The sequence below is a fragment of the Mustela nivalis genome (genome assembly GCF_964662115.1).
Source record: "Mustela nivalis genome assembly, chromosome: 15".
Classification (NCBI taxonomy): domain Eukaryota; kingdom Metazoa; phylum Chordata; class Mammalia; order Carnivora; family Mustelidae; genus Mustela; species Mustela nivalis.
The window spans coordinates 77,580,548-77,608,248 of NC_139034.1; the positions used below are offsets into that span (position 1 = coordinate 77,580,548).

General features: G+C 42.2%; 1 protein-coding gene across 23 annotated transcripts in view; it reads right to left on the reverse strand.

Annotated features, from left to right (window-relative positions):
* Window positions 1-27,701, reverse strand: part of DOCK9 (dedicator of cytokinesis 9) — a 211,915-nt gene that overhangs the window by 111,087 nt on the left and 73,127 nt on the right. For all 23 annotated transcript variants that reach the window (XR_014303301.1, XR_014303302.1, XM_082700809.1 and 20 more), the window contains exons 3-9: window positions 20,119-20,208; window positions 16,406-16,488; window positions 14,299-14,368; window positions 12,327-12,422; window positions 11,222-11,356; window positions 5,670-5,844; window positions 4,696-4,763 (exon numbers count right to left, since the gene is read on the reverse strand). Coding sequence is in view for 21 of the 23 variants with exons in the window: in XM_082700809.1 (XP_082556935.1) it covers window positions 4,696-4,763; window positions 5,670-5,844; window positions 11,222-11,356; window positions 12,327-12,422; window positions 14,299-14,368; window positions 16,406-16,488; window positions 20,119-20,208 (717 nt within the window). In the remaining 2 variants the exon portion in view is untranslated. The remainder of the gene's footprint in view (window positions 1-4,695; window positions 4,764-5,669; window positions 5,845-11,221; window positions 11,357-12,326; window positions 12,423-14,298; window positions 14,369-16,405; window positions 16,489-20,118; window positions 20,209-27,701) is intronic.

Consider the following 27,701-nt stretch of genomic DNA (forward strand, 5'->3'; position numbering starts at 1 on the left):
GGTGATATATACATGCCGAAGACAGGTATAAAAAGATAAAGATAAAGATAACCACAGAAAGAAATTACTAGGTAAGTAGCCACTGGGTTTACAACATGATTATATTACCCTTGGCAACATGATTATATTACCCTTGACTTTATAAGAAACCAATTAGCTGACTTTACAGTTTGTGTATTTAATAAAAATGTTGATAAGACTATGTGCTCTGAGATGTGCCTGGGTGGCTCAGTTGGTTAAGCAGCTGCCTTCGGCCCAGGCCACAATCCCAGGGTCCCAAGCTCCTTGCTCAGCGGACGCCTGCTTCTCCCACTCCCTCTGCCTGCCACTCCCCCTGCTTGTTCTCTGTCAGATGAATAAATAAAACCTTAAAAAAAAAAAAAAAGGCTACATGCTCTGATACTACAAATGCTGTTACATTTACAAAGAACATGTATTCGGTTCCATATTAGACAATAGGAGGAAAAGAAAAAGTTTCAGGGCAGATACACTGGATCTTCAATAAGAAAACAATAAAGATGCTCAGTACCAAATGTACAAGCCACACAAGGGCCAAGAGTACACAACATATTCTGAAAACCTAAGCCCATATCGTCCTTGCCATATGTCAAGGGCCCCTCCATTATATTCCAAAATGAGACCTCAGTTATTTTTGTACTAAAACAACTTCCTGTCACTCATATCCTGTTTGTTCTGTCTGGGTCACAGTGGAAGACAAAAGCCGGGGCAACAGGATGAATGAAGCAGAAAGAAGAGCTGGGCAGAGAGAAGCCCGCCGTTCACTCCCACCGCCAACACGGCCTGCCCGCCGCCACGGCTCGAGTCCTTTCTCCGCAGCTTGCTTCTCATCTCCCGCTGGACCCTTCCCTACCGCTCCACTGCCTCTTCCCAGCGCTGACCTCTTTGCCTCTTCATCCCGATTAAACTGCCCTCCCTTGCACAGGTGCGCACACAGGCTCTCCTTCCCCTCCCTTCCCCCGCCATGTCAACTTCGGATTCTGCAACTACGGAACCGTTCCTCCTAAGATCAAGAGGACCCGTTATTAGTCAACTCCCTGCTTCCTTAACAGCCACAAAAGGCCCCCACCCTGAAACACTGGAGAGGGTTATAAATTAGGCTACAATTATCCTTTATGCTGGGGGCACCGTCGGGCCGGGGCTCCCCCAGCCGCCCCCCAACACCACTACCACGCCCACACGAGCATCACGAGCGGGACAGCGGCATGTGGACTGCATGACAGCATGTCCTCAGTGTCTTTATTCTTTTAATTTCTCCCTTTGAAAAGTTACTTGCTGCCCTTTATCTACCTTCTTAAATAGAAGTTTTTAAAAAAAAAAAAAAACAGTTAAGAGCTAAGGGGGAAAATAACTACAGTGAAGCCCCTTATAATACTTTTTTCGGGCTTTGACCATGACCACAGTGAGAAATACGCTTATATCACAACCCAATACATACACACATACCACATATTTATGTTTTTAAAAGTATTATCTATCGCTGGGCTCCCTGGCTGGCTCAGCTGGTACAGCATTTGACTCTTTTTTTTTTTTTTTTAAAGATTTTATTTGTTTTGTCAGAGAGAGAGAGAGAGAGCACAGGCAGACAGAGTGGCAGGCAGAGTCAGAGGGGGAAGCAGGCTCCCCGCGGAGCAAGGAGCCCGATGTGGGACTCGATCCCAGGACGCCAGGATCATGACCTGAGCCGAAGGCAGCTGCTTAACCAACTGAGCCACCCAGGCGTCCCCAGCATTTGACTCTTGATCTTGGGGTTGTAAATCTGAGCCCCCACTGGGCACAGAGATTATATAATTTAAAAAATTTTTGTAATAGTACCTGTCATTATTGAGGGCAGCATAGTTAATGTTTTAAATTCAGTTCTACTCCATTCGTATTTAAAATATCTGGCGCACAGAATGCTGAGCTAAAGAAGCCTGATGCGTACTGTACAACCCACTAATAGGAAGAACTAGAACAGTCACAACTAATCCACAGTGACAGAGGTGACAGCAATGGGGTAGCAGCTGGGACAGGTGGGCAAAAGCGTCCGCTGAGGTGCCAGAAACGTGCTATGTGTGGGCCTGGGTGGTGGTTATACAGATGCAGAAATATGAAATCCACTGAGCGATACAACTAGTGCTCCTTATAAGTTCTGCTTCAATAAAAAAGAAGACTGAAACAAAATAAAATGAGATGGGGGCTGAAACCAATTAAACTGATTTAACCAATGATTCTGTTCTGTGGTTATGCAGTCTGAAAATAGTCCCAAATACATATGTAGGTATGTTATCTCTATATTCTCTCATATATACTTTAAAAACTTTCCTAGGTCCTAGGACTGAGAAATACTGAATTATTATGCTGACCAGGCCCTGGTAGGCAGTGAGAGAAGAAAGGAGGGCACAACTCCTGTATGTCTTCACGGGGAAAAAAAAGTATAGATTTTTAATCAACATTAGTCTTCTCCTAGGTGTCCACTGTGTTCAACCAGTTAAGTGTAGGAAGTTACTTCTCGAATTCTGGATTGCAGTGCACATGTCGGTGACTTCATAAAACAAGTCCTAACACTTTGAGAAATTATGAGCCCCCAAACATCCAGAAACAAAAAAGCAAATCTCCATGCAAAATATGACACACAGAAGTTCACAGCACAAAAACACATACACACAGGCCAAAACCCTTCCCAGCTGAGTAGGAGGTTACAATGGTGGTGCTAAAATTAGCTTTAATAGGCAGGTGCTAAAAAGATACTGCGGTAACAGTCAAGTCTTGAAGAAAAACAATACTCTCAAGTCCTAGCCAGGGAGGGAGATTTTACATTTTAGAATAGCCATGTTGTCTTAAAGTAAAGGTCAATGCTGAATGCGAGTCTATTTATAATCGTATATAGATAAACCACGTTTTCTATTACAGTGTTTAAGATGTGGGTGTGTAGGGTCTCTGTTTCACTGTAGTTGCAAAGAAAAAGAATAGAATGGCAGTAACAGAGCAAGAATATAAATGGCCAGAGAAAACAAAGATATTTCTCTCATTTAAAAGAGAATCATTCATAGATAAGTATCAGGAGACAAATACAAGGATATTCATTGTAGCATTGTTCGTAATAGAAAAAACTGGAAGAGAACAGCTAAAATGAAATGCTTACATGGCGCAAGAAAAGGGATGAACTAGTCTATAACCAGTTTTGATGGATCTCAAACACAAGGCTGAATCAGCACATGCACAATCACGTTAGCATTCATATGACATTTTTAAACACATGAAACACAACCATATGTATCATTATGAAAGGTACATGAGTAAAGATAAAGCAATAAAACTGAAGCAATCCCAGAAAATTCACAATAGTGACTGTCAACAGTTGAGGTCGCAGGGGAGGAAGAATGGTGTTTAAAAAAACTTCAAGCACAACTGGTGTTTTAATTCTTTTAAAAAATATGGAAGCTAAAAGGACAATAGATTAACAGCATTGAATCTGGGTCGTGGGAATACAGACGGTTGTTTTGATCTTCTTTGTGCTTTTTGTTAACTTTCACATTTCTCAAAATTATTAAAAACAGATAATAACTTGTTTTTTCATTCAGAGTGACCCAGGAGCAATTTATAAAACTCAAACTCACTAAAGCCTCTTTGGTTTAGTGGCAAGACTGCCACAGACCATCCTCTTTGGAAGTGTGTCTATGGACTTGAGAATGGGGAGCACATGTGTGAACACAGTGAGTACCAGCTTAACATGGGAACCTCTGGGGCACCTGGGTGGCTCAGTCGGTTAAGGGTCTGACTCTTAGTTTCAGCTCAGACCATGATCTCAGAGTCGTGGAATCAAGCCCAGCATTAAGCTCCTTGCTCAGTGCGGGTCTACTTGAGATCTACAGACTCCCCCTCACACTCTGCTCCCCCAACCCCTCCCTACTTTCTCTCTCTAAAATAAATAAATAGGGGCACCTGGGTGGCTTAGTTGGTTAAGCATCTGACTCTTGATTTGGTTCAGGTCATGATCTCAGTGTCATGAGATTGAGCCCGACGTCAGGTTCCTTGTTCAGCACAGAGTCCGCTTGAGATCCTCTCCCTCGGCCCCTTCCCCACCCTCCCCGCACTCTCTAAAATAAATAAATGGGGCGCCTGGGTGGCTCAGTGGGTTAAGCCGCTGCCTTCAGCTCAGGTCATGATCTCAGGGTCCTGGGATCGAGTCCCACATCGGGCTCTCTGCTCAGCAGGGGGCCTGCTTCCCTTCCTCTCTCTCTGCCTGCCTCTCTGCCTACTTGTGATCTCTCTCTCTGTCAAATAAATAAATAAATAAAATCTTTAACCTGCCTCCTTAGCGCAGTAGGCAGCGCGTCAGTCTCATAAATAAAATCTTTAAAAAACAAAACACAGAAACCTTTATCGGTGCATTTTTGTTATTTCTTCAATACCTGTGATTTGGTATTAAATATTATGGAGGGGCAGGAATAAGGAATAATAAAAAGAGAATAATTTATAAGGCACTTTCTGGAAAACAGACTAAAATTTGACTCAGGTCAGTATTTAACCTCACTTCATATTCAGCTCAGAAAATAGAAAAGCACAACATCTTTTTAATGATTTACTACAATGTAACTGTTGACCATTTCAACAGATTCTATCCTGGACAGACTCGGGAAATGAGAAATATTTCAATACCAATCTACAAAGAGCAGAAGAAGCAGATGATATTACCTTGGCAAGTTCAGGCAGGTAGCTATCTAAACCAGAACCAGAACCTTCCAATTTGCTTTGTTCATCATCTGAAATTGCAAAACAAATGATTTGAGTCACTTGTAATTGAATGTATTTTATTTAAAGCAGGAAGTCAAAGGCCACTTCTCCTTTGCACCCTTGAACACGGCAGTTTTCAACTCTGGATGCCAATTAAAAACACCTCAGAGCTTTTTAAAAAAATACTAATGCCCAGGATTGAGAGTCAAACATTTAATAACTGATAGAGTATGGACACTGTCTAAAAAGAACATGGTCACATCCATCAGAGCCACTCAAAGTCAGGTCTGCCCAGGTCCCACCCCAGGCCAACTGAATCAGGGTCTCTGGTGGGACAAAGGAAACAGAATTTTTTTGATGTTTCTAGGAACTTCTAAGGTACAGCCAGGGTTAAGAATCACGTGTCTAAGGGCTTAAAATAAAACATGAATTGTCAAGAACATAGCCAGGTTTTTCCCACCCCATTGCCCATCTTAATTCTGTCTTTAAAATTCTAAAGGATTAAGATTAACGGTAATAGAAATAACTATACTTAGTATTTTAAGTGCTGACTCTATGCCAGGAACTCAAGATACATAATCTTATTAAATCCTCCCATCAACCAGCAAGTTCCATTTGATTCCCATTTCACAGATGGGTAAAACCAAGGTCTCAGCTTGCCCAAGGTCTCAGAGCCAAAAAATACTATTGCTGAGATTTGAACTCCCATCTTCCTTTCTGCCCCCTCAAAGCCATGGTTCTTCCCATTACATGATTTCCTGGTAAAAATGTTGTCAGGGCTGTAAATTCCAATGTAATAAAACCCTCACTGACAAGCCCTCTGCAGATCTCCCATCTGTCCCAGTGCTCACTTACCTGTGCAGTATGTCTACTTCTGTGTCCTCTGACAAAATTAAAGACACCAACTTTGTTGGTGAGAAAGTGGATCTACGTACCTTCATGAGAGTCTCCATTTCGCTTTTCTTGCATTGCAGCTTCAAAGTTGAGCTGGAGAATCTTGTTTAGAATTGTGATCCATTCCTCCATTTCTGCTTCACTGTCTGCTGCCAAAAGGTAACTGCTTTTGTCCTGCATCTTGAGCTCAAAAGCAAACCGCCTGACTTTGTTGTTCTGAAATTGAAAAGGAGTAAAAGAGACACATTTTAAGAGAAGGGGAATGGCCTTAAAATTTTTTCTCTTTATTCGGGTGCTGCCTCATTGGCATGTGGAGCAAGCCCCTTCCCTGCAAACCCCATCACCATCTATACCTTCCCTGCTTTTATTGTCTCCATAATTTTATTTTCCCATTTGACACATTATGCATTTTACATATTTATTTGTTGTGTCTCCTCAAATGGAACAAGAGCTCCTTAGGACGGAGATTTCTTTTGTTCAAGGCTACAGCTGTGTTTCTGGAACACTGTCTGGCACACAACAGGCTCTTGAAAAAATATTTATTGAATGAGTGAAGTTTCACTGAAAATTTTCAACTCCTCCAGCTCCCTTTTTTAAAAAAATTTTTGATGAAATAGTGTGTCGTATCATATTTTTAAAAGTGAACCACAATTTAAAAAAAAAACAAACCACTATCTATCGATATACTTGACTTCCTTTTCTGGAACTTTCCCATCATTTTTGAGTCACCAAAGGTATTTGGATACCATGTCTACAGCCTTCCCTCTTGCCTCCAGTTTTTATATGTATAAAATGCCCAGCTCCAAATACAAAAACAGAAGCCACATGCTTTAAATGATGAGAATGCACGTGCCTCATGTCAGGGTTTCTCAACCTTGGCACTACTGACGTTCAGGGCCGGTAATTCTTTGCTGTGGGAGCTGCCCTATGCACTGCAGGATGTTTTAGCAGCACCCCTGGCCTTACCCACTACATTCCAGAAGCATAATCCCAGTTGTGAAGATCAAAACATGTCTTCAGATAGTAAAAAACCTCCCCTGGTGAGCAAAACCACACACACACACACACACACACACACACACACACACACCCCCCACCCACACACCTCACCAAGGGACAGCACTAGACAGCAGCTCAGCCCAGGACTGAGATTAGGTCCTTGCATGCACAAACCGAGGACAACCTGTAGGGGGCAGAGCAGCCCAGGCCCATTAGATGCTGGTGGGTTAGCGGCAGTCCCCTAGGGCTGCTCAGCATAGGTGGTAGGGATAGGCTGACCCTCCCCAAGGCGGGCTGTGTTCTTTGGAAGTGTACTTCTCAGACACACACAGCATGACACCACGCCAGGCAAGGTCAAATTCCCTCGCACAGCCTGCCCACTGTGGGCGCCTCCCTTCATGTCAGGGCCAGAATCAGACAGGAGTCAAACGCCTGGCTGTGAAATGGGTTTTCTGTTCCACTCACAGCCATGAAAATAAGTTAAAAGTCGGGGAGACGTCAGGTCTTGGTCTGCACTGTTTCTCTTTATCAGCCTCAGCATCCTGATCTGAAAATAAGTCTAATCAACTTCAAGGTTTGAAAATGCTTTTGAGGCCTTAAGATTCTACACTGGGATTTTGTTCAGGAAAATTCCAGTTTATGCATTTCTTTGAACCCACAGCATTCATCAGCTACTTTTTTAAAATTACGGTGTCCAAATACAATTTAAACACACACACACTAACTGTTGGCACTTAGCTTACAAACAAATCTGGATAAAAACAAATTACTTAACATTTTTGAAGCCTTGGTTACAATTCATTAAACACTTAACACCATTGGCCCCGTCTACAAAAAGCCTATAAAGAAAGCGATGTCCCCTGAAGTCAGAAGCTCAGGTTACAAAGGCCATGGCAGGACAGAGTGACAGCCCAGGGATGCCAGATGCATCTGGCCTAACCACTGTGACACAGGTGACCAAACTCTTAATAGATTTAGGTTTGTTTTAAACTTCTTTTAAAAGTCAATGCCAGAAGATTTAACTGAAAAGTAACTTAAAAGGTCTCTCAACTCAAGAATACAAATGAAACTCCTACTTGAAAATCCCACACAAGTTAATTCACCGTCATTGACAATTCACTCTGGTACCGCCTACTTTACACTGTGAATACACTATTTTGATGCAGTCTGGTTTCTACCAAAGCTGCTTTCAGCTGTGTGTGTGGGGGGGGGGGTGTCCACCCACGTGCCAGTGAGCAGTTGACGCAAAGGTAATTTTCAGTGAACGTTGTTATCTGGTGCGATCACCTTGATCTAAGGCCCCAAAACACCTTCATGGATTCCATTATTTGGAGGGGGGTATCTCCTGAGTAGTGTTTTGGGTTTTTTGTTTTTAAACTGGTTTCCAATAATTTAAAATACCAAGGTTTAAGTAAAATTTTATATTTCTGGATTTTGTGGGGCAAAAAAATAAAAAAAAACCCAGATCACTTGGCAACCTTGAGCTGGTAGTTCTGTCCAGCAGCATCAGCCACAGCTGAAAGGGACAGGCCCCACAAGACTGGGCTATTTGTGGTCCTGTTTGTCATGGTTCTCAGCATTCCCTCTTACTCTACACTCAGGCCTCTCCTTTTACTTAATTTTCCTGCTTGGCTCCTGTAGACATCTGAGTCTGGACCCCTAACTTCTGTTGCTGGGCTGATGACATAACAGGATCTGGATTTATTCTCCCATCGTTAACTACTAGAAAACAGAGCAGAAAACAACTGTCTTCAGTTATCTGACAACAGGTAGGGCAGGCGGGGGATCCCTGATGGACGGGAAGTAAATGAGGCGAGCCCAAGCAGCACCTCGGCGTTCCACTAGAGGCGGTATCCGTGTTGCAGCCCAGGAAGGGGAACCTGGAAGAGGCCTGCAGTCTCCCCGAGTTAATGAGACTGACCAGAGTTCAAAAAGACCAAGGTACAGGACACAGTTTCCAGAATGAGAGCTCGCCCGCAGTTTGTAGCACGTAAGACAAAAGAAACCCCAATTTAGTAGCAAACAGAGGCACACATTCCTCACGTGTACATTTTCTATTTGCACGTTATGCCTTAACAAAAAAAAGTTTACCAAAAAAATCAAAATGAAACAAACTAACCTAAATTTCAGGTCCTTCATGGTAAAGAGAAGATGGAGAAGAACAGGGATTAAGAATAGCTTCAGACCCCCAAAGGAACATGAGCACCCATAAGATAATGGAGTGTCTTCAAATTCTAAGGTGAATTTCACCTTGGATTTCCACCTTTCAATCAAATATGAACGCAAAACCAAAAATATTTGCAGGTAAGTTAACGCTCAAGATATCAGCAACTCAGACGTGATTTCTCCGGAGCTACTTGGAGGATGTGTGCCTCCAAAACAAGAAAGTCAAAAAAGACTGAAGAGGACACGGGATTTCGAAAACAGGCAATCCAATGCAGGGACGAAGGCAGAGAGTGTTCAGAATGACGGCTCTCCAGAGGCCGAGAAAGCAATCAGTCTAAATTAGAGCAGGAGGGAGGCCTGCGGGAGCTAAAATGCCACCTTCCATCACAAAATGTCCACAACTGTGGAATAAAAACCAGCAGACTGCCTCATCCCGCATTAAGGAGGCACAGCCCCAGGAAGAAGAGCAAAAAAGGTGAAAGTGATCATTTCAGGGGGGTGAGGAGTGGGTGGGGCAGAGGAATGGTAGGCAGGAATGTGCCTATCCATATTGCCTTTTTGCACTGACTGTTTGACCCAGAGGAATGTATTACTGGGCTAAAAATGCAATTTAATCTTACACATGTGAGTACATACACAAGCACACACACCAGAGAGTCAAACCAGACAGCTGTGTCTCCAACCTCAATCACACTGGCCCCACAAAACCACCTTTCTTATAGAACCGAGCTTCGGGCCAATGTCATCAGCCAACATTGAGTCATTTTTAGGACAAATTCTCTGATAATGGTGACTGCGTCTATTGTGAGGAGTTGTCAAGGAGATTGTTCATTAATCGCACAGAGCCCTCTGTCTAAGGGCCCCCATGAGAAATGTCTGAATGATCTTCATTCTGGGATGGCTCGGACAGCTTCTGACTAATTGGACTGTTTGCAACCGTGTGCACTGTGCTGAGCGGGTCTCCCAGGGAGAAAACACAGAGGCCAGTTTGCCACCCACCCACAGCAGGTGTCAAGTCTCTTTAACACCTTTGCTTTTTTTTCTTAGCTAATTCCTCTCATCTCCTCCCTACTCCCCTTCCTGCTTTCAAACCCACTTCAAATTCACAGGACCCTGTGTTTCATGGATCCTTGTACATTCCTGCCTTAGATCTTCCTGGAAAGTGGCCGGGGAGCAGGTGGAGGGGTGGGCAGATTGGGAAAATGGCAGCTTGCTTTCAAAGACAATTCGGTTAAGTATAGAAGGACCTACATCAAACTGGTAACAGCAGCTCTGCGAGAAATAAAGGGACTAGGATGGAGAGGAACCTTCAGTTTATCTGCACAGTCTGATATTTTTTATGAGTACATTATAACAGGAGTGCATTATGCATGATCACAAATAATTTTAAGAATGACTCTACAATTGGAGCGCCTGAGTGGCTCAGTTGGTTAAGTGTCTGCCTTTTGGCTCAGGTAGTGATCTCAGGGTCCTGGGATTCAGCCCCGCATCGGGTTCCCTGCTCATGCTCACTCACTCACACTCTCTCTCTCTCATAAATAAATAAAATCTTAAAAAAAAAAAAAAAAAAAGAATAAGTCTGCAACTGCATTAGTGCGGTAGTAACAAAAATATCTAATACTGGCTGAATTCTTACCATGTGCCAGTACTGTTCTAAGCTCTTTCAGGCAGAGGCAGAGAGGGAAGCAGGTTCCCCGCCAAGCAAGGAGCCCAATGTGGGACTCGATCCCAGGACCCTGGGATCATGACCCAAGCCGAAGGCAGTGGCTTAACCAACTGAGCCACCCAAGCGTCCCCTTTTTTCTTAAAACTCTTTATGTACATTAATTAATCCTCTCAGTAACCGTATTTGACAATTATCCGTGTTTAACAAATGAGGAAACTGAGGCATAGAGAGGATCAATGATGTCTCCGAGATGACACAGCCGATAAGTGGTAGAGCAGGGATCTGCCCGCAGTCTTATCTGAAAGCCAGTGTTTTGTGACCACCCGCTATTGGTACTATGACCGTAGTGGTAAAAGTCACCAATGAGAGGCTAAGAACTGTTCTGGCTATTTCCGAATTAATTCATCCAGACCTCTCAACGTACCCTATTAAGGAAACACAATCATTATGCACATTTTACATACGAAGAAACTTTTGGTAACAGCCTGTCCCAGGTCACACAGCTGCAAAGCGGCTGAGCCACGTCTGAAACACAGGAACTGGCCCGCCAGGGCGGTAGGCCCACTACAACAGAACCCGGCCGGCCTTCTGTGCCAGCTTCCATCATGATGAAAAACAAGTCCTTACTCACCTGACAGGGAGCTATTTTATTCCCACCCCAAACACTGCCACTCTTGGAAGCGTGTGCTTAACTCTGTGCCTTCACAGATGGCACTCTTGACAGATAAGAAAACTCCAGGATGGAACCCTAATCACAGTTACCTGAATCACGCCCATACAGGAATCCAGAAATATCGATCCTTTGGGTTCTTTGGAGATCTTTTCATCTTTATAAAAATTCAAATTGTAGGATCCATCACCAAGTTGAAGCAGGTGGAAAAACCGTCTTTTAAATGACTGAGAGCAGAACACACACACAGAGCTATTGTTCCAAAATGAAAAGAATCCCAATGTCTATCGATAACCCACAGCTGCATACATACGTAAAAACCACTTCTGTTCTCTCCAAAACCAACCCAATTCTGGCCAGCGCCCCAGGTAATGGTGAGTTAAGACTCTCCATCACATTTAATAATTTAAGTACATTTAAATTCTGAGGCAGTGGTTCACTTAACATGCATGGGTCATTTTTCTCACCCACAGAATTTGATATTTTTACATAACCACCCAAAAGCAGTGCAGTGAGTTCCAATTTGGGATGCAGCAGAGAAGGATGGAAACTTTCTCAGCTCCCCAGGGTCTCTTGCTCACACAGAACAGGAACTTTTCTCTGCCTCGTGACACTGAATGCTTTTCCAGCCTCAGGATCGCCACGGTCAGCAGTTCCCGTGAACTCTTTTTCATCTCCCTGCTCATCCTCCCTTCCATTACTTCTCCCTCTTTATTATTTATCCTGGTCTTTCTCTGGTCCTACTTCTCTCCTGAGTGGCTTTTTATGCCACTTTTGCACTTCTCTTCACAACCCCCTTCGAATCTAACAGTCTTCCCTTCCTCAAGTTTTGGCCTTCTGACTTTGTCACAGTAGACCTCTCCAAAGGGCTTAGGGTTAGCCCCTGGGTGACAGGCCTGGAGGAGCCCTGCAACACCCTCGTTGTGCACCCATGGAAGAAAGCCCATGTTGGTGACTGCACCCTCCCACCAGCCCAATCATGGTCTCATCACGCAGGTGGGCGGAAGGGGCAGCAGAGAGGTGGGGGGAGATGGGACGGTACCAACGGGGGTTGAGCACCAGGAAGGCATCTTACTAAGCAGCCAGTGTCACTGTTGTCAGGAAGAACAGCATACCCATTCATTTTGAGCTTTATTCCCAAGACCTATAGCAGAAAGGGCTTAATGAGCAGGGAGTGCGGGGGGACGGCCGCCTTACCCTCATGGTCACGCTTATCGCACTGTTCATGTTGCCTTTGTACAACCAGCCGTGCTTGGTGATCCCGCCCTTCTGAGAGCCAAGAGAGGCAGCATCCTAGGAGAGAAGGCAAACCACAGTCAAGCTCCTACTACTACTAATCCTACTTGCTGCTGAGTCTGGTCAACAGGAAAATCATTCCATCCGTGCCAGGCTGCCCCACCCAGCCCTTTCCCTGGAGTCACCACCTGCTACAAGTCACCTTAGAGTCCACTTGGCAGTCAGAGAGAGGGAAAAGTCTAAATTCCTGAAAAAGCTGTAGCCCATTAAAAGGCAAAGCTAGCTCCAATCCAAATTTTTAAGTATTTAATGAGCCACAGAAAGTACATACCATACTTGACCGCTCAGGTTGTAAGGTCTCGCCTGGTTTCAGGAAAAATGTTTTCAAATTATACTCCCCTATAATTGGAGGACAAAAGCAAATTCCTGGACAACTTCCCAGAGGCTCAGTTCAGGGGAAGGTGAATGAAGAAAGAAAGGAAACAGGAGGCAACAGAGAGAAAGAAGGGATGAAAGAAAGGGAGAGGACAACAGCACGGAAGGAAAGACCAACCGAGGGCACAGAGCCAACGGGGAGGAGGGGTCAGAAAAGGGACACAGCTAGAAAAACAAAGAGACTCTCTGCTACAGGTTGACTCGAGCTATGGGCTCTGGTGTAGGGAGGCGAACGTGGGGTCGCTGGGTGCTGCTGAAAATATGTAAGGCATTCACGCGTACATCAGACAGACAGACAGATGACATGTGTACACACACACACACACACACACACACACAGTGTGGCCAATCTGCTGCACGCCGACTCAGGGCCCTCCACACTCTCCTCATGAGGTTCCCTTGCAGTCTCCTTGCCCCTCGAGGGCAGAGGCCGCTGGACACTTCAGTGCGGTCAGTGGGAAGAGAGGGCCACACAGAGTCACGTTACCTGGCTTATAACTCCAAAGACTAGTCTCTAAGAATCATCTTTATTGCTGTAATCAAGTAGACAATTGCAGAAAGACCCATCTTAGGTTTTGTTTTAGACCATCTCAATATTCGTATTGGTGGTTTAATGTTCTTATTATTAGCAACAAGAGAAATAACTTACCTGTCCAGGATTTTACTGTTTGTTGTGTGCCTTTACATGCATTATTTCAATTGGTTCAAGTTTTTTTTTTTTTTTTAACTACTAATCAGCATCAAGTTTGGGTTTTTTTTTTTTTTTTTTTTTAGCATCTTTTCATTTTGGATGACTACTTACTCTTCCGAGAATTATTTTGTGAGTGGTTTCTAAAATAATTTGCTACCATGGATGCTTTAACATTCTTGAGTGGCTGGTGTTATGGTTTAGCTGATAATCAATGAATCAATCAATCAATAAGGACATCCCCCTACCCAACTCACAATGAGGCATCTAATAGGGAGAATGAGAAATGGATAAACAGGTTGAATCGACTTTTTAGTAGGTCTCTTGTTCAGTCATCTTAATGCTCAGTTCTCTTTATGCACTTTTCCAAGAGCAGGGGGAGTGGGCTTGTTTAAAGAAAAGACAGAAAAAGCAAAGCTTCTTGGTACCATATACTTCACTCAAAGCCATTACTGAGGAAAGAGCCATTTAAAGTCTACTGGTTTGTTTCAAGACATTCTGTTGAAAAACAAGTTAAACTTAAGGTCTAAGTAATCTTGATATTTTTTAACAATGTAGCCAAATCTTATCCAGGCCTTTGAAAATGATCTCAGAACAAATAAACAAGACAAGAAGAACTTGTACCACTAAGCAGTCAAGTTGAAAGGGAGACTTTATTTCAATCAATCCAACAATACATTTAAAAAAAAATTCTTCCCCTGTTTTAAGAAACAGTTCAAATCCTCTTTTGGCTAAATGCTGGTAATTTTCCAACCAATCTTGCAAATCTATAAACAAAATCAAATTTTAAATCTGTAAGCGATCACCTACCTCATCTTTGTCAACCTCCTCATCAACTTCATAGACATGAACTGGAAGTTTATCCAACTTGGCCACTTTGCTTTAAAGAGAAGAAATAAATTTGTTTTATAATTGCATTTCTTCCCCGATCAGAGGAACCACCATGTAACAAATCCAAAGCTGGCCCACTCAGTTGAAGAACAGAATCAGCACTACTGCTTTGCAAAGTGGGTGATCCCAGAGATAAAAAGCTCCCAAAAGCCAAGGAGAAAAGCTGGCATAAATATACTAACAATGGGGAAAGTGTAGGGGCATCTGGGTGTTTCCATTGGTTGAGTGTGTGTACTCTTGATTTCAGCTCAGGTCTTAATCTTGGGGTCATGATCAAGCCCCACGTTGGGCTCTATGGAGCCTACTCAAAAAAAAAAAAAAGTTGAAGTCTACTAATAAATAAGACTTGGTAGAATAACTTTTTTTAAAAAAAGATTTATTTATTTGAGAGAGAGAGACCACAAGCGGGGGAAGGGGGAAAGGGAGAATCTCAAGCAGACTCCACGCTGACCTCAAGGCCCAACTTGGGGCTTGATCTCACAACCCTGAGATCATGGCCTGAGCCAAAAATCAATAGTCAGACACTTCACTGATTGAGCCAGCCAGGCACCCCAGTAGAATGACTTTCAAAATGAAGTTTATAAGAGAAAATGGGAAATGGGGCCATGGCCTTCAGAGTGGGAGGCCCTGCCTTGATGACGACCGTGTTAACAAAAGCACAGTAATGGCGGCCAGCACTTACTAAACAGTATGATCTAAGCACTGGGCTTCACATGTACTATCTCCTTCAGTCCTTTACATGATGGGGGCTGGTGTCTTGACAATAGACAAAATGACCGAGATTGACAGAGGGCAGAGTGAGCAGAAGATGCAGACAGAGTACAGAATCTATGTTCTTAATCACTGTTAGAATCCTCCCTCTCGTTCTTACCACACAACTGGAAAATTATTAATGCCAAAGATGAAATCGACCAGTGGTGAAAGGGTCTCTCTTCCAGGAAGTTCACTACATCTCATAGTCTGTTCTACGATAGCCAGGAGAATAGTGCGAACCAGACTAGCAATGAATAGTTATCCAATCAAATGGAAAGGGATAGCAGGGATAGTTATCCAATCAAATGGAAAGAACTTAAAAAGCCCCAAGTAAGTACTGGGTAAGTACAGAACTAAGGAGCATACCCATCTGGAGAAGATAATGCGGGAAGGGAGTGATTTGAGCTAAGGTTCAAAAAGAGTCCATCGGGAAGTTGGCTGAGCACTCTTAAGGAGTGGCTGAACCACACAAATAGGAAAAACAAACAGCAGGGAATAGTTTCAATGGTTCAAACTCACAGATGCCACAAAACACAGAAGAGAACTATATTAATAGGGTCTCCATTACAGGTAAAATTTTCATTGGCAATGATTACTTTTGAAATACAACCCATCGTTATTTGATTTTGATTTCGGGTTTCATAATCAGCTCTACCTAAATTTACCAACTGCATCATTTCACGATTTACCATTTGGTAACATAACCTCTCAAGACAAGACCAACCTACCCGTGGTTCACTTTAATGACAACGAATCTATACAGACGCCCTTGTTTTTGGTGTATTCCAGAATGCATTAACACTTTAAAGAATGTGAAAAAAAATGGTCTGGGGGAAATGTTTGCTCTTTGATTTACTTTTTTTTTTTTAACATAAAACTTATTCACTATAAAGTGCTTATGTCTCTTCAAAATAGTCTTTCAAAGATAAAACACACTGTAGCATTTACGTTTTCTTGGTCTTCTATTTCTCACTGACAGTACATTACCTGCTGTGCTTTGTCAGCCATATCCTGAAAAGAACCACTGGACACAAGTAAACCATGTGTTTTTTTACCATTTACCAATCCCAGAGTGCGAGCTTTGAGTCCTACTATTGAATACCCTGAAAATCACAGCTGTTCTTTATACATATAAACCATCTAGAAATATTTTCTCCAATTACTCTGATTGCATATGAAGTTGCATATTATATACCTCTCTAAGCATTTCAAGTGCAAAAAATTGTTGCCCATGTGTATAACCCCACCTTGTACGGTCTGACCATTTACTCACTTTGGAAGCTGTCGAAACTCTCCCGAGTAATCTTCAAACTTATAGTTCACAAGATGCCAGTCAGAGTTATAGGTTTTGATGCACTATGAGGGGGCGGATTTAAAAAAAAAAAAAAAAAGCATAAGAAGAAAAGAAAAAAGATATGTGACGGCTTTTGGAGGACATTTTGGAAGGTTTATGAATGCACGCCCACACAAACATCAAAAAGAATCCTTTCACCTCAACCCTCTTGTGCCTGAAATTCCACAGTCAGAGGATCCTGTAAAGCTTAAAAATTACTAAAACATTACCCTTCGGAACGGGGTCACTCTAAGTGACCATCATTCATGATCAGAAAGCAGGTTTTACAAGGGGACAAACCTCACCTCAGTTGCTGCATTTACATAACAAACTATGTGTGGCTTCTGACTTCAAAGCCCTGGGTTCTTCAGAAGTCATGTGTCCTCTAGGAGAACATCAAAGTAGATGGAAAGTGTGACCCTAAAGACCCTTTCGGGGTATTTACTAACATCACAGCTAGCTCTGTTATTAAGGATAATATAAATCTGCCCTCAGTTCTTCCTTCTATTCATAAGGGCCAGAGTGAGGTTATTAGGAGAAAAGATTCAGGTTCCAGTTCACAATGGTGCCACAACATCACCATGTGTGCTCACATTCACGAACCAAGGTAGGGAGCTTTACCCCTACCTTGACATTAGCATACACACTGGTGTGGCGCCCAGGGTGGGCTGTCCCCAAACATACAATAGCATATGGCTTATTAGGAACTGAAGCTACTTGGGAGTCAATCCGCTCAAAGGATACTGAGATCCTCCTCTGTCCCCGCGAAAACCAGAAAAAATTTCCCCTATGAAAATGACTCTCCTGTACTAAGAAGTAAAAAAAAAAAATCCTTATTACCAGAGGTAGAGACCTGAAAGTTGAAAAAGCTACAGAAATAAGCCTCCTCATTTTTTTTCTCACCTACTATTTCAGCCTAAATTCTGCTTAGTATTCCTTACTAATTAAAACTCCCAAATACCTCTCTTCTTTATCCTGTCAATGCCTCACAAATTTGCTCTTTTTGTCTAAAATGTGTAAAAACTGCCTGCCTTGGTCATTTCTTGGGGTTTTAGTTTCATCACTGGACTTCCATGTCCACATAATAAAATTGTGGGTTTTTTCTCCCTGTTTTTGTTTCTTATATCAATTTAATTCCTATGCCAACTAGAAGAAACCCCAAGGTGGGGGGAGAATAATAAGTTTCTACATCCCCTACATTGCATTAAACTACCTCACTACCCAACAGACTCAACGGACCAGCATGGTGTCTTTCATTCAACTATCCAGGATGACCCACTGAGCGGTACATAGACTCAAGATTATAAATCCTGCCAGACTCTATGCAAAGCCCTCTATAGGCAAGGTCGTGAAGGGCAGGCAGTGTAAGATTTTTATGTTACATTCTGAAAGCAGAGAAGGGTTAGGAACAGAGGCAGATGGGGTTGCTGAACAACTTTGCAATCTCTTTGCCTGGTAGTGACGAATGATACTCTTTTATTCTTGTAAATGCTTCTCAGAAATACTTTCAAAGCATTTTCACGTTGAGAACATCTGACATCCACACTCCAAGTTACATTCCAAAGCAAGTGTGATTTCAGAATTACCTATAGGTTTGGGTTCTCCCACTATTCTCTCTAGGTCCATTAGCACAGCCAAGTCAGGTCTGACCAGGTGTAACACAGGTTGGCGCATGAGTTCCTATTCTCTGTTCAGCTTTTTGAACAAGCACGGCAACTAAAAGCCTATCACTAAAGTCTCCAGCAGGACATTAAACCTACTCAAGTATGACATGTATCTGCCCAGCTAAAAAAAGAAATAAATAAGCACACACTTGTACATAAGCAGCGAATTTATGAATGTTAACACCTGAGTGCCCAGATTTTTAGTATCATAGGTAAAACAGGTAAGAAAGATAATTATTGTGTTTAAATATTTTGCATTATAAGAAACTATAAAAACACAGCTAAGCAGTTAAATAGCCAGAGAGTCATTCATTTAATAAGCCCTCGTTGACAGTGCACACAGCAGACACAAGCTAAATTCAAAGGCTGAGAGCACAGAACCCCTGAAAGCAAGCAACCCCACCCCTCCGGAGATGTAGAAAGCCTAGGAGATGAGGGTTACATCAGAAATCAACATCCAGAGAACTGTAACTCCAGAAAGACAGGGATCTGACTGGCTGATTCCGTGACTGCCCTTTCAAACTCATGAAATTCAATAATATTTTGGAGTTAATACTGAAAGGTTTTTGAAGTTGTTTTAAAAAGAAAGTCATGAGGTCATTCTTGGTTAGAGCAGAGGATGGAGAGGAAGTGCTGTTTCACTCCACCCTAGTGCCAGGGTCCCCAGAGGCCTTTGTTCTGTTGGCTCCGGCAGAAGAGCTCGGAGCTGTTACTGTTCAACCTGCGGTGACTGCAGAAGTGGAGAGTCATCCCTCCAAAATCGTATTTTTTAAGCAACTGGGAGAACTGAATTAGTAATCAACAAACTGCTCCATGTCTTAAAATAAGGGGTCAGCAAAACTCTTTCTGCAAAAGGCCGGATTGTATTTTCAGCTTTGAGGGTCACATGGTCGCTGCTGTAAATGCTCAGCTCTGAGTTCTAATGTGAGAGCAGTCATGTTAATGGAGGGGTGTGGCTGTGTTACAATAAAACTTTATTAACAAAAACGGGCTGCAGGCCAGACATTGCCGATGGGTCGGTCCCAGTTTGTCTACATCCTGCTTTAAAATAAACAGCTAAGACTATATAAACATATCTGGCTCTATTTGTCTGGAATTAATCTTCCTAATAAAGTAGCAAAGGAAGTAAGACAGGACGTTCTTTTCAGAAGGATGAGAGATCATTACTTTTACAATTTTAAACACACATTTAATTTTTCGAAAATGTCAATGGAAATGAAATACTGTGATAGGATCTTGTTATTTTAGTCGGTCTTCACTTTTAAAAGCCTAACTTCCTTGTGGTAGGCAAAATTATTGATGGGCCTATGTATCATCTGAAATTCAATCAGAAAGATAGGAATAAAAATTCATTATTTTTAAATGAATGAGCACTTTAAGAAACAAAATTAAAAGACTTAATGAGTTCATGTTACCTAAAAGCACCTGGGGGAAAAAAAAACAAACACCCCAAAGGGGGGAAGACAAAGCAATTCTAAATGCAGTACTTTCTCTTTCCTCTTTAACAAGATAATCATCACGTGCATGATCAAACCAGAGTGACAATAATCGTACGCTGACCAGAGACAGTCAGGGTCTGCTCAAGACCATCTGGCACTTCATGAACACTGAACTAGTCTTAAAAAGAAGTTACAGTGTAAACATATAAATGAAGTAAACGAATACATAAACATGTGTTGAGTCTCCCTGAAAATAATCTCAGTAACAAAGCCTCTGCCAAAGATTTCCACTGAGTTCCTAAGAGTGACCCCTTTTTCTACACCAGTAAGTTCTGCAGAATTCATGTTTTAAACAGCCGTCAGAAATGACCCGTGCTGACATTTCTGTCCAAGCTTCGGGCTCTGAAAATCCCATATTAGTCTCCTATTTTAACTTCCACTAAACAGATGGAGCTATGTTTCTGAGACTTTCTTGAAAATATCATTGAAATTTAAAGAACGGGGAGTGTTAGCAAAACGTGGCTTTACGGTGACGCGTGCTGCGCATTACCTCGGTGACAAACAGGCTCTGAGCTTCCTCTTGCGCGTCTGCGGGAACCGTGGAGCACATGTACCGCCCCTGTCTTCTCAGAGTGGCCGTCTGCGGGGGAAAGCGCAGGCAGAGGGTTTGGTTACTCCAAGATGGAAAGGTGCCAGCCAGCCTCAGAGTGCAGCAGGGCCCAACAGGGACACAGTCACTCCGGTCTCTGCCAGCCCTGTGCTTCTTCCTCCTTGGGTCACGTACAACAGATCCCTTTGGGTACCAGAAAGTTTAGAGTTGTGTGCAGGGCAATGGCCCCCACTTCTTTCCCAGTCGGGGACCCTGTGACCCCTCCAGGGAGCCCTTCTGCTCCTCCCCACCAGGAAGGGTAAGGGTCCCTTTCAGAATCCCTAATACTCTGCAACCCCAAGTGCTTGATCTAGTCCCACTACATTGCCTTTTGCTTGTCTTAACTGCCTTTTTCTAGTGTAAAAGAGACATACCATAAAATTTACAACTTTAACCTTTTTTTTAAGATTTTTTTTAAGTAAACTCGACACCCAATATGGGCTCAAACTCATGACCCTGAGACCAAGAGTCTCGAGCTCCATGGACTGAGCCAGCCAGGCACCCTGTTTTAACCATGTTCAGTGTAGAGTTCAGTAGCATTAAGTACATTCACACTGCTATGCAACAATCATCACATCTACATCTTTTCCAGTTTTATTTAGAAACTATTGACAGACATCACTGTGTAAGTTTAAGGCATACAGCATGATGGTTTGCTTTACATCTCTTGTGAAATGAGGACCATGACAGGTTCAGCTAACATCCACTTTTCTCACATAAATACAATTTAAAAAAAAAGGGGGGGGGGAGGTAAAAAGAACTTTCTCCTTGTGATCCTTGAAATCTCCTAGGATTTACTCTCGCAATAACTTTCCCATCTATCATTCAGCCATATTCACGGTGGTCATTGTGTCGTACACCACACCCCTAGTTGTTATCTTATAACTGAAAGTTTGGACCTTCTGACCTCCTTTCTCCAATTCTTCCGCCCCCTACCTTCCACCTCTCATAACACAAGTCTGATCTCTTTTTCTATGACTTATGTCTTGTTTTGTTTTATTCCACGTATAAGTGAGATCTCACGGTATTTGTTTTTCTCTGTCCGACTTATTTACTTAGCAAAATGCCGGCAAGGTCCATTATGTTGCTGGAAATGGTAGGATTTCCTCGTTTCTTGTGGCTTAATATTATTCCGTTGTAAATATACACCACAACTTCTTTATCCATTGATCTATCAATGGATACTCAAGTTGTTTGCATATCTTGGCTACTATAAATAATACTGCTATAAACATTTAATTAATGTATTAATTTCCTTTGGATCTATTCCCAGAAGGGGGATTATTGGGAGCCATATGGTAGTTCTACTTTTAATTTTTTGAGGCCCCTCCCTACGGTTTTCCATACTGACTGCACTAAATTACAATTCTACCAACAATGTACAAGGGTTCCCTTTTCTCCACATCCATAAGAGCATCTATTATCTCTTTTTTCTTTCTTAACATGTTACACAAATAGCTTTATTCATTTCTGTTATTGCTTATCTTTTGGATGACAGCCATTCTAGAAGACACAAGAGATATCTTTTTTTTTTTAAGGTTTTATTTATTTATTTGACACAGACAGAGAAAGATCACAAGTAGGCAGAGAGGCAGGCAGAGAGAGAGGAGGAAGCAGGCTCCCTGCTGAGAGGAAGAGCCCAATGCTGGGCTCTATCCCAGGACTCTGAGAACATGACCTGTGCCAAAGGCAGAGGCTTAATTAACCCACTGAGCCACCCAGGTGCCCCAAGAGATATCTTATTGTGATCCTAATTTGCATTTCCCTAATGATTAGTGCTATTGAACATATTTTCACGTACTTGTTGGCTTTTTGTATACCTTCTTTGGAAAAATGTCTATTTGGGTCCTCTGTCCTCAATGTGGGTTATTTGGTTTTTTGTTATGGAAATCCATGAGTTCTACATATATTTTGGGTATTAACCCCTAGATATATGATTTGCAAATTTTTTTTTCCATTCAATAGGCTGTCTCTTCACTGTATTGATGTTTTGTTTCATTGTGCAGAAGCTTTGGAGTTTGGTGCGGTCACCTGTTTACTTTTTATTTTGTTGCTTTTTAAGATATCGGAACCCCCCCAAACAGTCATTACCAAGACCATGTTAAGGAGCTTTATTCCAGTGTTTTCGTCTAGGAGTTCTATGATTTCAGGTCTTACGTATAAGTCTTCCATCCATTTTGAGTACATCTTCATGAGTAGTGTAAGACATGGGGCCAGTTTCATTTCTTCCCATGGGAACAGCCCATTATCCCAGCACCATATACGGTCTCTTCTACATTCAGTGTTCTTGGCTCCTTTGTCAAGTATTAGTTGACTGCATATGCTTGGGTTTATTTTGGGCTCTAGGTTCTGTTCATTGGCCTGTGTCTGTTTTTACCTGGTACCACACCATTTTGATGACTACAGTTTTGTAAGTAGAACTTGAAACAGGGTATGTGATGCCTTCTGCTTTGCTCTTTCTCAGGATCTCTTCGGCTACTTGAGGTCTTTTGGAATTCCACTGAAGGACTTCATGGGTGAATTACTAATTCATTCAGTCTCCAAAAGGGCTTTGTAGGCCCTTGCTCATGGTTTCTTTACAAATATCACAAATGGTAACCCTTATTTTCTACCTGTTCCCATGAAATACCACAGAGATATGTGACAATAAGCACTGAAGAGGCAAATCTATTCAAAAAGTTTCTAAGTATCAAGTGATTCTAAGAGGTTGTCAAAACTATTAAAAGTCGGGGCGCCTGGGTGGCTCAGTGGGTTGGGCCGCTGCCTTCGGCTCAGGTCATGATCTCAGGGTCCTGGGATGGAGTCCCGCATTGGGCTCTCTGCTCGGCGGGGAGCCTGCTTCCCTCTCTCTCTCTGCCTGCCTCTCTGACTACTTGTGATTTCTCTCTGTCAAATAAATAAATAAATAAATCTTTTAAAAAAAAAAACTATTAAAAGTCAAGAATAATAAAAGAAAAGGGGACTTGTTCAAGAAACTGTGTATGTTTCAAGAAAGAATTCACTCTAAATCCCTACTTGTCTTGATGTATTTGGGTTTATCAACATTTTTGAAACTATTATAATTTCAAAATGTTCAGGAAAATGCTCAGGTCTAGAAATGGGACTACTAAGGCATTTCCAGCCCATTTCCTATCACAGCACAGTCAAAAGAGAAAATTTATTACATTTTCCCAGTAGAATTACTAATCAAGAAACTTTAATTATATGACACTCTTCCTCTAATGTGAGAGAAACAGGATCCAGATCTTTTGATTCTTGTAGATCAGAGTGAGTGCCAGTATCCTCTCAGTTTAAGAAGAAAGCAACTTTAATCATTAAAGAGAGACATGACCCTTAACAGATAAGACAGCACTGGCATAATTAAACCAACCATATGTGTGGTTATTTACTACCCACCAGGACCAGAGTACTAGGTTTGAGTCCATTAACTGATCAAGTCCTAGCTCCAATTTTGACAAAGCGTAGTTTTCCAACAAGAGCCCTCTGCTCCCCTGGAGATGTTATCCAAAGAAACTTAATGCATTTCTTAAAAACCATTCACTTAAATGAGACATACTTCTGTAGTACATATCTAGCTGCAATGTTGTTTTTAGGTCTATTTCTTATTGTATATAAAATTGGATGTTCTAGATGATCTCTTTTAGCTAGATGGCTGCTATCCTTCCCTATATATGAATGCTGTTCCTCACACCAAGAGATCGAGACAATTTCCCTGTCCTTGAATCTAGGCTGGCTTTGACCAATCCAATGAGGTGGGAGTAGCATTCTGCCAGTTTCGAACTTAGCAAACTAGCAGCTCTGTTCTTCCTTCTTGGAAGACAATGACACATAAAAAGTTCTATTACCAGAGACCCCTTTGCTTTAAGTCCAAACTAGTCACCTGGAAAGGCCAGATATAGAAAGATGCCCCACCAGCCCACAGCTGGTTCTAGCCAACCTGGCAGAGGTGCCCCAGTGTAAACGCAGAAGCATTTCAGCCCCTGCACATAGCAAGTCAAGCAGAACTACCTAGCCAAGACTTCATCAGATTTCAGATCTGGGAGAATGATATATTATTGCCCTAAATTACTAGGCTTTGGAGTGGTTTGTTACTCAGCAATAAATAACTGTAACAAGACTGTAAGAGATTAGAAGCATGTCCTAATTAACGTGTACTGAGGAATACTGTTGTTTTCATGAGCATGTTTTCAAATACTAATCACAATATAGATTTAGGACAGAAGCATCAAGGAGACACACTAAGCTGCAATCTGATTTCCATATTCACCTTTCCTAGGACATCTGTCAGTGTCCTAAAAATGGAAAGAAAGATAGAGAAAAATGTCTGTTGGACCTTAAGAATAGATATCAATAGCTTTTCTTTCCCCAGATCACTGTACTGATCATTTTAAAGCTCAGCATAGATATCATTTCACACGTCTATCCAGCCATCCATTCACTGAGTCACTACTTTCCACCACCAGACACAGAAGTAGCAGCTGGAGACACCAAGTTTAATAACGTGTACCTGCTATTCCTGTAAAGCTTATAGTCTGATGACAGAGGAAGAGGAGGAAATAAATTATCGGAGTGCTACAGGTACTACAGAAGAGTATGAGTGAAAGGGGCATAGAAGCACAGGCTGACATGAGAGGAAAGAAGAGAGGAATCTAAATCCAACTGGGAGGTAAAAAGGACATCAAGAAGATGTGCACCAAGGCAAAGTCACTGAAGCTAAATTGAACAGGTTGAGCACAAGTTGTATTCAGTACAAAGGGAGCAGAAACTCGAGTTAAAAGAGCAAAATCAAAACATAATGAATTAGATTAGCTCTTTGCACACACAAAAGAGACCCATTAAATCCTAGAACTACAAATATAATCTACGCCAAAAGAAAAACTGCCCAGAACTCTAATTACACTTGAATTAAAAAAAACACTAGAAATGAAAAACCCCACCAACCTACAACCTTATCAACTGTTTTTACTCATCTGGGGAAAGAATGAGCCAACAGAAAAAACAGGTCTTGCATAAACAGAGCAATTTTGTCAGTGTCTTTATCCTCACTTAAAAGGAAAGGCTGGGGGGTGCCTGGGTGGCTCAGTGGGTTAAGTCTCTGCCTTTGGCTCAGGTTATGATCCCAGGGTCCTGGGATCAAGCCCAGAATTGGGCTCTCTGCTCAGCGGGGAGCTTCTTCCCCCTTTCTCTCTCTCTGCCTGCCTCTCTGTCTACTTGTGATCTCTGTCTGTCAAATAAACAAATAAAATCTTTTTCAAAAAATAAAAGGAAAGGCTGGAATCTACTGGCTGGGCCACTGGGGCATCATTAATGTTGGTCTTGGCACCAGTGAGGTGTCTTCACTTCCCCAGGTCTTCCCACTCACTGCTGAGTCCAGCCTCACCAATTCACTCGTTTAAAATGTGATTCCCACTTAGACTTTCCTAATGAGAGAGAACTGACACTGCCAATGAATGTATTCTGATCTGCTTATCAATTCTAGTTCTCAATGCCCATTATTAAATGGCATTGGTTTGTTCTCTCATGGGGTTGCCTATTGCAAGTCAGTTCTCTGAGCCCAAACAACTCTGGTCACACTGAAGAAACTCAGCTTCTGGACTTGCAAAGCTAAGATCTGATTCCAGACCTTGGTGACTTATAAACCATGGCCCATGAGGCCCTGTCTGATAGCAGCTGGTCACTCTGTGACTCCATTATCCAAAACACATCCCACTTTCTCCTATCAGACTGTGGATTCCTCCGAGAGCAGGAGACATATCATCCTATCTGTATCTCTGTGCTAAGTACCCAAGAAATGTTTCAAAAAATGAATGAATGAAATAGCCAATGGACACAGAAACAGGACTCCACCAATAATCACCTATTACTTGTATATAATTTCTTTTCTGTTATTACAAAGAGTTCTCTGGTCCATTATAAAAACTGAAGTCTTCCCTTGAAGATTACAGCATGAGTGAGTGCTCTACTTTAATTTCTCCATAGATTTTGTTTATTAAAAGTCATATCTGGGTGATAGTCTACTGTGTATGCCAAATCAATTCACATTATATTTCTGCAGTTTTATTCATCTGGCTTGTAACAGAGCCCCAATCAATACCTGGAGATTTATACTCAATGAACACGAAAACGCTCCTCAAAAGCAAACTTAATTTTTTTTTTCACGGTTGTGGTATTCTCTTCTATTTTTCTATCAGTTAAAATCATATTCCTGCTAAAAAGTGGGTCTGTATCCACTTTATATAAATCAACATCAAGATGGACATTCAAAGAATGTCTGTCCCATTCTTGTGCTTGGAAATAAATTATTTCCATTCTACTAAGAAAGCTTAGTAGCATTAGCTTTCTGCACTTGCAAGGAGAAGGGAAGAAACATTTCACACTGTGAAGTGTGATAAGATCTGCAAATTAAATATAAATGCAGCTAGCATGACAACCACTTCGGATAGAAATCTCATAGCACAAAGCACAGCTTAAAAATAAAAACCTCAGGGGCACCTGTGTGGCTCAGTCGGCTGAGTCTTGATTTTGGCTCAGGTCATGATCTCAGGCTGTGAGGCTGAGCCCCACATCAGGCTCTGCACTTGGCACAGAGTCTGCTTGTCCCTCTCCCTCCGTTCCACTCCTTACCCCTCCCCCACCGTCTCTCTCGCTCTCAAATAAATTTTAAAAATCTTAATAAATAAATAAATGCCCTCTCCTAGCTACTACAACAGTCTAAATTATTTTCAGTTACTGTTATTTAGGTTAAACGCTGGTAGTCTTTGACACAAAGAGATCCTTAATTACCTTGGCTAACTATGGACAGGAGTCTTACAAGGAATTCCAAAAAATGTTAGGAGTTCCTGAAAAGAAAAATTTAGAACTGCTACAGGAAGAGAAAGGGGTGAAGTCCTGACCCAAAGGGCTCAGAAGATGATCCAAGGACACATGAGAGCCTACGTCAATCTTCAGGAGACTTTCTTTTTTTAATGGAATGAGTTGAAGGAGTTCAGATCGCCTCAGACCCGAATAGAAAAAGCAGAACTTGTAACTATCTCCAAGTCTAATCTGGAAGGACAAATTTCAAATAGATGCTCTCTTATTTTATTTTATTTTATTTTTATTATTATTTTTTTTGCTCTCTTATTTTAAAAACTTTTTTCTCTCTTGGTTGAAATGATTCCCCCCAAAGACAGGGGTCACTTCAGTACCTATGAGCCATCACCCAGGGCGGTTGGCCCAGGGAGGCAGGGCTGCGGGTCACCTGAAGGGACAGACAGTTGTACCATACAGCAGGTCTCCCCATACGGGCCAGCCCTGGGGCTTATTGGCATTCCCTGGCCCTCCTCTTCATCACTCACAGCTGTTCCTCTGATGGTCTTCACCTTCAACTTAGAATCTCTCTCTACAAATGAATTCCTGACCCCAGCCTGGCTCTGACTTCTCTCCATCAGCGCCGGCCAACCCACCATCCTGATCCCACTGAAGCGGGATACTGAGAAGCTCAT